Source organism: Euleptes europaea, chromosome 21, assembly GCF_029931775.1.
Source record: "Euleptes europaea isolate rEulEur1 chromosome 21, rEulEur1.hap1, whole genome shotgun sequence".
NCBI classification, from domain to species: Eukaryota; Metazoa; Chordata; class Lepidosauria; order Squamata; family Sphaerodactylidae; genus Euleptes; species Euleptes europaea.
Window position 1 is genome coordinate 10,787,160 of NC_079332.1, and position 13,964 is coordinate 10,801,123.

At 48.4% G+C, this 13,964-nt stretch overlaps 1 protein-coding gene across 2 annotated transcripts in view; it reads left to right on the top strand.

The window, feature by feature from the left end:
• METTL9 (methyltransferase 9, His-X-His N1(pi)-histidine) overlaps positions 1-10,230 on the top strand; it is a 30,856-nt gene extending 20,626 nt beyond the window's left edge. The window contains exon 5 of one of the 2 annotated variants that reach the window (XM_056866262.1): positions 10,025-10,230. In XM_056866262.1, coding sequence (XP_056722240.1) covers positions 10,025-10,230 — 206 coding nt within the window. The remainder of the gene's footprint in view (positions 1-10,024) is intronic. The other variant, XM_056866263.1, reaches the window with a different exon arrangement.
• Positions 10,231-13,964: the final 3,734 nt, after the last annotated feature.

Genomic DNA, 13,964 nt, shown 5'->3' on the forward strand with positions numbered 1-13,964 from the left:
GCCTCCTGGTGTTTGTTACTGCTGACTTTTCTACGAGAATTTGCCACTAAGGATCCGCTCCCACCATGGGCTCAGTTTAGGCATCGTGTGAAACCATGGTTCAGTTAAACTAGCGATGGGTTCGCGTGATTGTCTGAATGTGGGCCACTCCGCTTAGTGTGGTTTGCTGGGCAAAGTGGGACCTGGATTTGGTTTGTTAACCACCGTTAGTCTTGTATGCAGTTTCACATGATGTGTGAACCCTGGCATCCTGCTCGATCCTGGTTTTCACCCTGGCTTGTTCCCTGACAACATTCTCACCGAGAGAAGGAAACGAATCAGTGTTTTTTGAGGCAAACGAGGGTTTGCTTGATCGTCTGTGATCTGAATCCTGGTTTCACAAACTAATAGTAGCTCAAACAAACCATGGTTTTGCATGATGTCTCTTCCATCCTCTCGGGGGGGGGGGAGTTTTCTTGCAAGAAGACGGGAGCAACTCTCGCTATTTCGGCAGTCCCACACCCCTTCATAGTTTGTTCTGAGACCCTGGAGAGCCTTGGAGAGGGGCTGTGGCTGAGTGGTAGATCATCTGCTTGGCATGCAGAAGGTCCCAGGTTCAATCCCTGGCATCTCCAGTTAAAGGGACTAGGCAAGTGGGTGATGTGAATGACCTCTGCCTGAGACCCTGGAGAGCCTTGGGGAAGGGCTGTGGCTCAGTGGTAGAGCATCTGCTTGGCATGCAGAAGGTCCCAAGTTAAAGAGACTAGGCAAGTAGGTGAGATTTATTTATTTATTCAAACATCTTTGCCGTTGTTTGAAAACCTGAGCTGTATTTGGAAGTGCATTTCGTTCCAAGAGGGCTTTAACATCTCTAATGCAGCAGCTCACTTGTTTTGATAGATGGTCTCCTTCTCCAAGTTCTGCCGCTGGGAAAGAAAACAGAAAATGACTGAAATGTTATCACTCGATAGCATGCAAGAAGGACGGCAGTGGCTCTCCAGGGTCTCAGCCTGCGGACTTTCACATTACCTATTTGCCTAGTCCCTTTAACTGGAAATGCCAGGGATTGAACCTGGGACCTTCTGCATGCGAAGCACAGGCTCTACCACAGAGCCACGGCCCCTCTCCATGGCTCTCCAGGGACTCAGGCAGAGGTCTTTCACATCACCTACTCGCCTAGTCCCTTTACCTGGAGATGCCAGGGATCGAACCTGGGACCTTCTCCATGCCAAGCAGAGGCTCTACCACTGAGCCACAGCCCTTCAAAAGGATCTACAGGACTGGTGGGGCCTGCGGGTTGGAGTTTAGACACCCCTGACCTACTTATTTCCTCCCCCAACAGCAATTCCTCGCATGCTGAAAAAATCCAAATTTTCACCATGCTTGGGTTGCAGGCTACTTACAGGCCGGCGGTTCAGCTTCTGCTTCTTTTTCCGCAGTTCTTGTGCGATTGCTCGGGAAATGGCTCGCCCGCTTCCCTTGATCTGAAAGTTTTTTAAAAATATATATGTTCTGGAAAACATAGTGTGACCGAAGCAACACCCCCTTGCAGTGCTGCTGATGTGGAGAGCCAGTTCATCTGCTGATTCTTGAAGAGCAGCCGGCCCCCGACTTTGTACGCTCTCTGTTCTGTATTTTTAGCGCTACAGCGGAGATGTGGGAAGTGTCCCCTTTGGGGTGGGCTCTTGTGCTCACGCTTTTCAGTATGGTGGCAATCAGTTTGTGGCTGGTATTAGTCCCGCAGTCCAGATCTTGAGACACAGTGGCCTCAGGGCTCGGATCTGTGTCCTTCCGAAAAAATCATGGCGGTCTTTCCTTATAGCGTGCAGCCAGCACGCCTTCCATATTTGTGAAAAGCACTCCGCGGGTACCGTCCGCTCTTTACTGGAGCGGCCTCCCTCCCAAAAAGGCTATTGCACCTTGTACCCCAGACATTACTTGAACAAGAAGTAATTGTGTTGAGATCTAGATTTGAATCCACTCACACCTTGGAGACGAACAAGGTTTCTGGGGTATAAGCTTTTGCGAGCCGAAGCTCCCTTTGTCAGATATGTTGAGATCTGATGACCAGCAATGCTGTTGTAAAGATCTGAAATAATAACCCGTTTCTAAGGGAGAGGCCTACAGCTCTGCTGCCCTGGATACTTCTCTCGCTTCTCCCCTACTAATAACATTTTTGAAGGGGCACAGGAAACGGTGCCTGGGTCACACGGTTCTCCGGAAGGAGAAGAGGTTGGCAGCTTTAATAAGAACATAAGAGAGGCCCTGCTGGATCAGACCAAGGCCCATCAAGTCCAGCAGTCTGTTCATTCAGTGGCCAACCAGGGGCCTCTAGGAAGCCCACAAGCAAGACGACTGCAGCAGCATTTATCCTGCCTGTGTTCCACGGCACCTAATAGAATAGGCATGCTCCTCTGATCCTGGAGAGAAGGAAGGAAGGAATGAAGGAAGATAAGAACAGCCCTGCTAGATCAGACCAAGGCCCATCAAGTCCAGCGGTCTGTTCACACAGTGGCCAACCAGGTGCCTCTAGGAAGCCCACAAGCAAGGTGACTGCAGCAGCATTGTCCTGCCTGTGTTCCACGGCACCTGATATAATAGACATGCTCTTCTGATGCTGGAGAGAAGGAAGGAAGATAAGAACAGCCCTGCTGGATCAGACAAAGGTTCATCTAGTCCAGCAGTCTGTTCACACAGTGGCCAACCAGGCGCCTCTAGGAAGCCCACAAACAAGACCACTGCAGCAGCATTGGCCTGCCTGTGTTCCACGGCACCTAATGTAATGGGCACTCTCCTCTAATCCTGGAGAGAAGGAAGGAAGATAAGAACAGCCCCTCTGGGTATTTGAAATAAATAAAGGGCACTTACTCCGGTGTGGTGGCCTCCTCTCCCTGTTTTCTTGGTTCTGGGCTGTAAAAAAAAGAAAGATAACTTAAGCTTGGATCTTATACCTTTCCCCGTTTGTGCTCTTCTTTGTCTGTTGCGGAGGCGATCCTCCACTACAGAGCATGCATTCCTTGGCTGCCAGTTGCTTCCACACATGCAAAATTGTAAGCCGCTTTGAACCATGAGGAAAGGCGAGTTATAAATGTTTTAATAAATAAGTAAAAGCAGAGTCTCTCAAGGAGCCAAGAGCGTGCCTATGGCCATAGGACATGTACTGCCTAGTGGACTGCCACCACAATAAACGAAGAGATGGGCAAGTGGAAAGTGCGGGATCCAAGAAAGTAAAGGATCTGCATCTTCTAAACATGAATTTAGTAATAATGGCTGGGAGAAGAGAGTGGGAAGAAGAAGAATTGGTTTTTATACCCCGCTTTTCTCTATCTTTAAGTGGTCCCAAAGTGGCTTACAATCACCTTCCCTTCCCCTGCCCACAACGGCCACCTTGTGAGGTAGGTGAGGCTGAGTTCAGAGAAAACCGTGACTAGCCCAAGGTCACCCAGTAGGCGTCATGTGGAGGAGCAGGGAAACAAACCCAGTTCTCCAGATTAGAGGCCGCCGCTCTTAGCCACTCCGCCACGCTGGCAGAGTGGAGTCTCAATTGCAGCGTGGTGTAGTGGTTAAGGTGTTGGACTGGGATACCCAGGTTCGAATTCCCGCTTTGCCATGGAAGCTTGCTGGGGGACCTTGGGCCAGACACACACTCTCAGCCTCGACCCTGGCTAGTATTTGGACGGGGGACCTCCCAGGAATACCAGGATTGAGACGCGGAGGCAGGCAATGGCATACCACCTCTGAACATCTCTTGCCTTGAAACCTCCACGGGGTCACCATACGTCAGCTGTGACTTGACAGCAAAAAAATAAAATTGCACATCCTTTTTACTTTAAAATTCTGTCCCCGCCCTCACCCCTACTCTGTATGGAGTTGGGGAAGATGTGGCTTCAAGCAAGTGACTTTGCCGCCGTGACATCTAGTGCATCCCGGAGCAGAACTGCGGAATTTGCAGAAGTAACTAGACTGTGGTTTTCAAAACCCCGTCTCTGTTTAACAAAACAAAAACCCCAGAAACTTTAGTGTGCAAACAGGAAAAAGAAACAAACCCACCCCACAACCCGAAACGGGTCTTGGCTTTTCTCTCGGGGAAGCACTTGAAACGCTTTTGGGAGCTGCACATGGGAGCAAAATCATATATCGAAGATACACATATACATGAAGCTGCCTTCTACTGAATCAGATCCTTGGTCCATCCAAGCCAGTGTTGTCTACTCAGACCGGCAGCAGCTCTCCAGGGTCTCAGGCAGAGGTCTTTCACATCACCTACTTCCTTAGTCCCTTTAATTGGAGATGCCAGGGATTGAACCTGGGACCTTCTGCATGCCAAGCAGAGGCTCTACCACTGAGCCACAGCCCCTCCCCCAAGATGAATAATTAACCTACCTTGGAGAAGACTTTAAAACCCGCGAAGACAGCAGCAATGTAGAGGATCAGTAGGAGCACGACGGCCATCATAACGTATACTCCTCGGTTGTATTTCTCACTTTCTTTATTCATGGTGTGTGTGTGGGGGAAATTATGTATTTTTAATTGTATTGTCGTAGCAATGAAAATGATTGGCCTTTTGGCCACTGAAAACACTGCTAGGGATCGCATGTAGAAAATCCACCTTGGACCAGGCCCTGGTGAGGAAGGGAACTGGGCAAGATTGAGAGGAAGAAAGGCCCTGCTGGATCAGACCAAGGCCCATCAAGTCCAGCAGTCTGTTCACCCAGTGGCCAACCAGGTGCCTCTAGAAAGCCCACAAACAAGACAAATGCAGCAGCATTTGTCCTGCCTGTGTTCCAAAGCACCTAATATCATAGGCCTACGCCTCTGATCCTGGAGAGAAGGAAGGAAGGAACATAAGAAGAGCCCTGCTGGATCAGACCAAGGACCATCAAGGCCAGCAGTCTGTTCACACAGCAGCCAACCGAGTTCCTCTAGGAAGCCTTCAAACAAGACGACTGCAGCAGCAGCATCCTGTCTGCCACAGCACCTAATGTAATAGGCCTGCTCCTCTGATCCTGGAGAGGCTAGGTCTGCATCATGACTAGTATCCATTTTGACTAGTGGCCATGGATAGCCCTCTCCTCCATGAGCATGTCCACTCCCCTCTTCAAGCCTTCCAGGCTGGCAGCCATAACCACAGCCTGGGGTAGGGTGTTCCACAATTTAACTGTTGCAGTGATGTTAACGTAGTTATTGTGGTGATGTTACGTAGCCCTCATTCCAGCCTCATTATTACGGGCCCTGCTTATATATTAATTGGTTTGGCCCGCCACTTAATTTCATCCCTGCGGAGGTCTGAACGGTTGGGTTTTGGATGGACTAGTGGCCTTCGCTGTTGGTCAGCATAGGCTAGCATTGCCAATGGTATCCTCATACAGAAGGGTGGGTTTTTACATTGACTTGGTGACAGAGGAGAGGGAGGAGTGAACGGTAATAATAGTTATTAAGTGCCGTCAAGTCGCAACCCTTGTGGGGTTTGAACACATGTAGCTGCCTTCTACTGAATCAGACCCTGGGTCCATCAAAGTCAGTATGGTCTACTCAGACCGACAGTGGCTCTCCAGGGTCTCAGGCAGAGGTCTTTCACATCATCTACTTGCCTAGTCCCTTTAACTGGAGATGCCAGGGATTGAACCTGGGACCTTCTGCATGCCAAGCAGAGACTTTTCCACTGAGCCACAGCCCCTCCCTAGGTTTTCAAGGGCAAGAGATGAGCAGAGGTGGCTTGCCATTGCCTTCCTCTGCAAACCAACCCCGGACTTCCTTGGTTGGCCTCCCATCCAACCGCTGACCATGACCGACCCTGCTTAGCTTCCAAGGTCTGACAAGCTCAGGCTAGTCTGGACTATTCAGGCAGCCAGGCAAGGCTGAGGTTTATATGCCATTGTGGATGGTGGCCATATCACGGCGTGCAAAGAACAGCCAAGGAGAGTCCGCATGGTGTAGTGGTTAAGAGCGGTGGCTTGGAGCAGTGGACTCTGATCTGGAGAACCGGGTTCGATTCCCCACTCCTCCACATGAGCTGCGGAGGCTAATCTGGTGAACTGGATTTGTTTCCCCGCTCCTCCACATGAAGCCACCTGGGTGACCGTGGACTACTCACTGCTCTCTTAGAGCTTTCTCAGCCCCTCCTACCTCACAGGGTGTCTGTTATGGGGAAGGGAAGGGAAGGTGAGTGTAAGCTGGTTTGATTCTTCCTTAAGTGGCAGAGAAAGTCAGCATATAAAAACCAACTGTTCTTCTTCAAGCTAGGGAGGGAAGAGGGGCATCCCAGTGTCTTATCATAAGGGGTGTAGGACGGCGGTAAGTTCCAAAATAGCCACCCACCTCTTATCGTTAATGCTGTTCCTTTCCCAGTCTGCTTGGAAAGTGGGCCGGAAGATTCCCCAAAGGCGACCCCGCAGTAGTAAATGGCACTGTCTTCTGCCTTGATGTCAATGATCCAGAGGGAAGCTCGCTTTTCGGGCAGGGAGCTGGTGGCTTTGAACTTCTCACTCCGCGCGCAGTCCGGCGTGCACAGGTCTTCGTGGGCCTGGGCCAGGTACCGGAACCAGAGGACCGTAGGGGAGGAATGTGGGCATCCTTCGGTGGAAAAAGCGCACTGTATCGTCACATTGCATGATGCAGTGTAGGCTTCCAGGGACAGAGGCTGAGTTACATTGACTGCACAAGATATGTACGATTCGGCGGCTCCTGTTAAGACAAAAAAAAAAGGAATGAAGAAGGGAAGGAGGGAGGGAAGGGAAGAAGATAAGAACAGCCCTGCTGGATCAGACCAAGGCCCATCAGGTCCAGCAGTCCGTTCACCCAGTGGCCAATCAGGTGCCTCTAGGAAGCCCACAAACAAGACGGCTGTAGCAGCATTCTTCCACCTGCGTTCCATAGCACCTAATATCATAGGCATGTTCCTCTGATACTGGAGAGAAGGAAGGAGGGAGGGAGGAAAGGAAGGAAGGAAAATAAGAACAGCCCTGCTGTATCAGACCAAGGTCCATCAGGTCCAGCGGTCTGTTCACCCAGTGGCCAACCAGGTGCCTCTAGGAAGCCCACAAACAAGACGGCTGCAGCAGCATTCTCCCGCCTGACTCAGATCAGCCATTTCCCCCTGACTTCCTTTGTAAGGCTCTGAGGCTGGTGGTTCTTTTCCTTTAAAAAAAAAAGGCTTTTAAAGTATAGGAATGACAACTGGAAGGCATTCGGAAACAAAACTCCTTACCAGGATGATACAATATCCAGGCAAACTTCATTGCCAGAATGAAACCTTGCTGTCTGCACGTTACCATCCCGTCCGCGGGTTTACTCCCAAGGAACGTCTGCTTCAGCAAGTAGAAATAAAGAACTAAGTGGAACTCAAGTGTATGTGGAACTAAACCAGGAAGCTGTTGGCGGGGACTCTTGTTTCCCAATACAGGAAACTTATAGACTTAAATATAGCATTAGGTGCCTGCCGGCCTGTACAGCATTGGTGTTACAGGAGGAAGGTGGGGTTACGGTGCCTTTCCTTGCTGGGAAGTGCCCTTATACAAAGGGTTTCATGGAAGGCATACTGGTGACCAGGCACTACCACCCAGGGGCCTCCTGAGAACATCTCCACCAGGAGTGTCAAACTCATTGGTTTCCAGGGCCGGATATGACATCAATGTCACTTGGTCGGGGCGGGCCATGCCTCGCCAGCCCAGATCATAGAATCATAGAGTTGGAAGGGACGATCAGGGTCATCTAGTCCAACCCCCTGCACAATGCAGGAAATTCACAACTACCTCCCCCCACACACACCCAGTGACCCCTACTCCATGCCCAGAAGATGTCCAAGATGCCCTCCCTCTCATCATCTGCTTAAAGGCATAGAATCAGCATTGCTGATGTCCATGATCCCTGATGTTCTAGGTGGCCCTGTTGAACCCTAGTAAGTTTTTAGGGCTTCTTTTACAGTTGGCATGCATGTATATATAAATGTATACTAAAAAGAGATTAGACCCCTTCGTGGAGGATAAGTCCATCCCTGACTGGTTGCCGCAATGTCTAAACGGAACCTCAGTGTTCAGAGACAGTATATCTCAATACCAGTTGCTGGGGGGGGGCGGCGGTAAAGTTGGGGCTCTGTGCCCTTATTTCATATGGGGCACCCAGCTGGTCAGCTTGTGAGACAGGATGCTGGACTAGATGTTGTGTTGGTTTGAACCGGCACATATGTTCTTGTATGTTGTACTTGCCAAGTAAGGCGATACACTTCCTTTTTTTAGCATTAGGTAAACACATAGTAAGAGCCCCGTGGTGCAGAGTGGTAAGCTGCAGTACTGCAGTCCAAAGCTCTGCTCACGACCTCAGTTCGATCTCGATGGAAGTCTGTTTCAGGTAGCTGGCTCAAGGTGGACTTGTCCTTCTGAGGGCGCTAAAATGAGTACCCAGCTTGCTGGGGGTAAAGGGAAGATGACTGGGGAAGGCACTGGCAAACCACCCCGTAAACAAAGTCTGCCTAGGAAATGTCGGGATGTGATGTCACCCCATGGGTCAGGAATGACCCAGTGCTTGCACAGGGGACTACCTTTACCTTTTTAAAAAATACATAGTTCTGAAAGCAGCAGATTATTCTATCGTGTATTGTGTTGAGTGCCATCAAGTCGCTTCTGACTCATGGCAACCCTATGAATCAGTGTCCTCCAAAACGTCCTATATTTAACAGCCTTGCTCAGGTCTTGCAAATTGAGGGCTGTGGTTTCTGTAATATTCTCTTACAGAATATTATTCTATTATTCTATTCTGTTACAAGGGAGGGGAAATGAGGATTTTAAAAAGATAGTTCAAGCTAACAGGAAACGAATATATCTCTCAGGGTCATCAGATGATTTGGGCAGGGAGGTAAACTGTTTCCTGATCAAGATTTGACACACAGAACTTCAGGAGCTCAGGTGAATATAAAAAAGCCCGCTTCTTCCCTCGCGTCCTCTTGGATCAGCCAAGGGTGTCTTCCTGACAACTCGGTCCGTGCATCGACTTAGAATGTCTAGCACAGATGTTCCGGGGGTCTTCCGTACAAAGTCAGTTCAGTCACAGCCTTAAAAGCTGCAGCGCTTCAGCGAAAGAGTTTCGGAGGGAGAGAGATCCCAGCGTGAAGGTGCCGAGTTGGAATTTGTGTGCAGATTTGATGAAAACAGTCTTGGACTAAATAGGGACCGAGGATGGTTCGTTCACTGCAGGAAGGTAATTTTCTCTCCTTACAGATTTAGGTGTGCTGTCCAGATTCACCCTGTTTTTAAGTTCACCAACAGGCGAGAGTGATCCGTGCTCGTTGCCCATGGATCATTTTACTCTCCTCCGTGCCTGTTCGGTGTTTGTAACTTTGGTTACGTACATCTCTGTCGACGGGAAGGAAGAGGCCGTGTCTCAGTGGCAGAGCATTTGCTTTGCATGCAGAAGGTCCCAGGTTCAATCCCCAACAATCTCCCCTTAAAAGGATCCAGTTGTAGGTGCCTGAGACCCTGGAGAGACGCTGCCAGGTGGAGCAGATAGTCCAGACCTTGACAGACCAATGGTCCGACTCAGTAGAGGAAGAAGAAGAGTTGGATTTTATATGCCAACTTTCTCTACCACTTAAGGGAGAATCAAACTGGCTGACAATCACCTTCCCTTCCCCTCCCCACAACAGACAGCCTGTGAGGTAGGTGGGGCTGAGAGAGCTCCAAAAGAGCTGTGACTAGCCCAAGGTCACCCAGCTGGTTTCATGTGGAGGAATCAAACCCAGTTCTCCAGATCAGAGTCCTCTGCTCCAAACCTCCGCTGTTAATCACTACACCACACTGGCTCTCTTTTTAATTTTATATATCAAAGTTGCTTCTGATCAGGGCTGAAGGCATGTGTATTCAAGAGCAGCTTGCTTAATTTTTTTTGACAACGGAGGACTTTGCAGATCATAGTTCAGCCTCTTGCCCGCTCTTCTTCCGCTACATGGCCCCTTTTACAATCTCTCTGTTTGCTTTCTTTTTTTCCAAAGGGTAATTTTTTTTTTGGTGCGATTCTCGACTGAGTTTAAAAAGAAATCTCTGTGCTTTCTCAGTAGGTGGCAAATGGGACAAGCCTTCCGAAGTGCTGGAAATCAAAGGACAGACGTGGGAGGAGCAAGTGAACAGCCTGCCGGAGGTCTTCAAGAAAGCCGGCTTCGCCATCGAGGCGTTCACCAGACTGCCGTACTTGTGCGAGGGGGACATGTACAATGACTTCTACGTCTTGGACGACGCCGTCTTTGTCCTCAAGCCCGTGTGAGCGCGTCGTCGTGTTCCCCCCCACCCCGGTCAAACCCGAGAAAGCAGCCTATGAATGAAGCGTCTTTGACTCTCTCTCTCTTTTTTCCCTATTAATTACAAGAAGGGAGGAAGATAGGAGAACCTGTTTTTTTGTTTTTTTTTGGTGGTCGTCGTTCAAAATCGGCATCATGTATGAAGAAGTCTGAAGGGTCAAAATACTAATTTCTTTGTAGTATGTAAAAAGGAAAAAAAAGAGGACTTTTTGGAAAAAAGGCCGAACTTTTCCTTTGGTGATTTCTTAACCCCCCCAGCCCCCACAACGCACCTGCAATCCGACAATAAATCAAAGATATTTTTTATACCTAATGACAGTAGGGTTCGTGATCCAGCAGTAGCCAGGATGCTGCACCAATGGATAACCTTTCAGCGGTTTTTTGTTTTGTTTTCTAAGTTCGTCAGAAGATCATGCTGGCAATAAAGCGGTCCATTCGATATTAGGACCAAACCGGGTTGATAAGCGAGCATTCGAAATGGATTTTTTTTCTTCCATGTTTAATGACATTATTTTATCTGTCGGTCTTCAGCACATGTTTTTAATCATGCTAATAAAAAAACTTTTTTTGAGATGACGCTCGCTTTCTGAGGTTCATTGATGCTGTTGGGGCCCAGTGGGATAGAGCCGTCGTTGCTCGCCCGTAGACTGTGAATGAACCTCCTTGTAACCAGGAGGAGCCCACGGCTCAGTAGTAGAGCATCTGCTTTGCGTGCAGATGGTTCCAGGTTCAATCCCCAGCATCCTCAGTTTCAGGATCTCGGATAACTGGTAATGTGAAAGACCTTGGAGAGCTGCTGCCTGCCAGAGCAGACAATTCTGTGCTTGATAGGCCACTGGTCTGACTCCATATATGGCAGCTTCATGTGTTTGTGTGATTTTATCTAGCCTCATCTTGTCACCTATGAATAGCAGCAGAGATGTGTCCCAGCTCCTTTTAACTGGAGCTGGAGAACTTTTGTACAGATGTCATGTACTCTGACCTTCCTGTAAAGCGCATGAACTGAGTCAAATAATTCATCCACATAGTCCGGTGTTGCCTGCTCTGACAGCAGCAGATCTCAAAGTCTCGGGCAAAGCAGGTCATACCCAGAACCTGCTATCAGGGATTCTTTTAACTGGAGATGCCGAGGATGGAACTGGGGTCCATCTGTACGCAAAGCATGTTTCAGCCATGGCCTTGCCTTGCATCCTCTGCGGCGCTGGGTAGTAACTTGTATGCTGTTTGCTTTAAAAGTTGGTTCAGGAGGGGTGGGAAAACCTATCATCTTCTTTGTATCTTTCAAATGAAATGCCCAGCAGTAGAATTCCTTTTGCAATAACTGGAAATGAAACGATTGCATCTCATGATCTCTGTAGTTCCCCCTCCTTCCACGTAGATGGCAGTGTAACTCAAGTATTGTGATCCTTTTCCCTTGAAAAGAACAAATGCATGCATTGAGATAATGAGAATCTAGCAAAGCCAAACTTCCATGAGGTTCAGTGTTGCTTAATGTAAATAGTGGGCCCTTTTTGGGTGAGGAACATAAAGCTCTTCTGACTTTCTGGACTTCCACCTTGTTTCATGGTTGTTCACAGTTCCAATTTGCTTCTGCACCCTTTTAAGGGCTGTTTGCTTTTCACTGTGCGATTCTAACCAGTCAGGAATCACATAATGGACTTTCACTTTTTTGAGTGCTTATTCAAATTTGCTTCTGTGCCCTTTTAAGAGCTGTTTTGTTTTGTCACTGTGTGATTCTAGCCAACCAGGGATCACGTAATGGACTTCCACCTTTTGTCATGCTTATTCACAGTCTCAATTTGCTTGTGTGCCCTTTTAAGAGCTGTTTTGTCAGGGATCATGTAATGAATATGAAGTTATCGCAATGATTGTCATACATAGTCAATCGCATTTGGTTATGAGATGATACTGCAGAGGGCATTCTCATTGCTTTCTGCCCTGAGTGGGGTAGGAGAGGAAGCCCTTTTGACCAGACAACTAGCGATGACCCTCGGCTTGGCTCATTGTTTGGATGGCCTTATTAGTCAATGGTGTTTCCGAGCAAAACTATTGCCCTGATCTAGCATCCAAACCTACTTTCATTTGACAAGGAAGTGTCATGGCTGAACAGCAGCTGTGTCCTTTTTACATTGTGTTCCCACCCTATTTCCATCCAACAATTCATACCCTTTAACTGGAAATGTAGTTTCCTGTATGTAGTTTTCCTCTCTATGGACGATAGGTTAAAAAATAAATAGAAAAGACTTTCAGCGAGCTGGTCGCAAACGATGGGTGTCGGATTTGAACACTTCCAGTATAATTTTGAGTGCAGATTCTGTAAGCCGAGGAGTTTAGGGTCTCGGATTAGGAACACAACGGCTCTCTTACAAAATGATGACAAGAAGCCACCCCCGGTCCAGGGAATGACTAGAGAGCTGCCTGTTGCACTGTGGAACCACCCACCGCTAGATAAGAACCAAAATAAGTTTCAGAGGATCTGAAATAGAACAGCTAGATTCAAATCCAGAATCACCTTAGAGACGAACAAGAGTTTTGGGGTCAAAACTCCTAGGAGCTCCTACCTCAAAATGCTTGTTGGACTCTAAGGTGCTACTGGACTCAGAATCGAGAGATCAAGCCCCACACGCTTAGGCAACTGATGAATCTTGAAGCTTTGTGGAAGATACCGAAGTTCAAACACGAGGAGTAAATTCTATTGGGCTCAGAGGTTTAGAAACAGCTCCAAGGCTTCGTAACAACCTAATATTGTTGCTGGACCTTTGGTTTCACAGGGGTTCGAGAATTCTTCCCAGCAGTCCGACTTGAACGTCTCTTGCCGTAAAGTGTTGAGTGGTCCTTTTCCATCTCTCCAGCCTGGTCTCGACCTGCAGCAGAATTAAGAGGTGGACTTCTGAGGTGGCTATACCGCTTCAGAGGATAAGTGTGTGTGGGGAGGTCATATTTTCAATGTCCTCCCTCTGAAAACTCCCTGTAACTTAAAAAAACAAAAAAACCTAGCATGTCAGGATGAAAAGTCTCTCGCCAGGTGATGCAAGCTGTGATAGGGTTGCCAGCTCCGAGTTGGGAAATTCCTGTAGATTTGGGGATGGAGCCTGGGGAGGACAGGGACCTCAGTGGGGTAGGATGCTGTAGAGCCCACCCTGTAAACCTGTGGCTCCCAAACATTTCGGGCCCCTTGGTTCCACAAACTCAACCCCCAGCGCCCCCTACCCTGTCCTATAAAAAGCATTATTCAAAATAGGGGTTTGCATGACTCACTAAAGAAGATCACAATAAAATTTCAAAACAGTAACAATTAATTGCACATCTATTCAAAATTGAATTAAAACTTCTAAGTTGAAATTTATTCTACAAAACTGATGAGCTTGATCCAGTGGTACCAGCTCTTCAAAGTCTGGGAAAAAATGCTGATCGTTTCCACCAAATTTGCCAGCATGGTGCCTAAGCTTGATCTATTGTAAATTAGTGAACAGTGCAGTTGAAGGGGCCCACCTCTAGCACCCCCTTGCTGCCCCCTTACCTCTTAGTGCCCCCCTAGGTAATCCCACCGCCCCCCAGGGGGTGGTACTGCCCACTTTGGGAACCGCTGCTGTAAAGCGTCTATGTTCCCCAGGGGAACTGATCACTTTTGTCTGGAGATCAGTTGTAATTCCAGGAGCTCTCCAGACCCTGCCTGGAGGTTGGCAACCCCATGTGATAA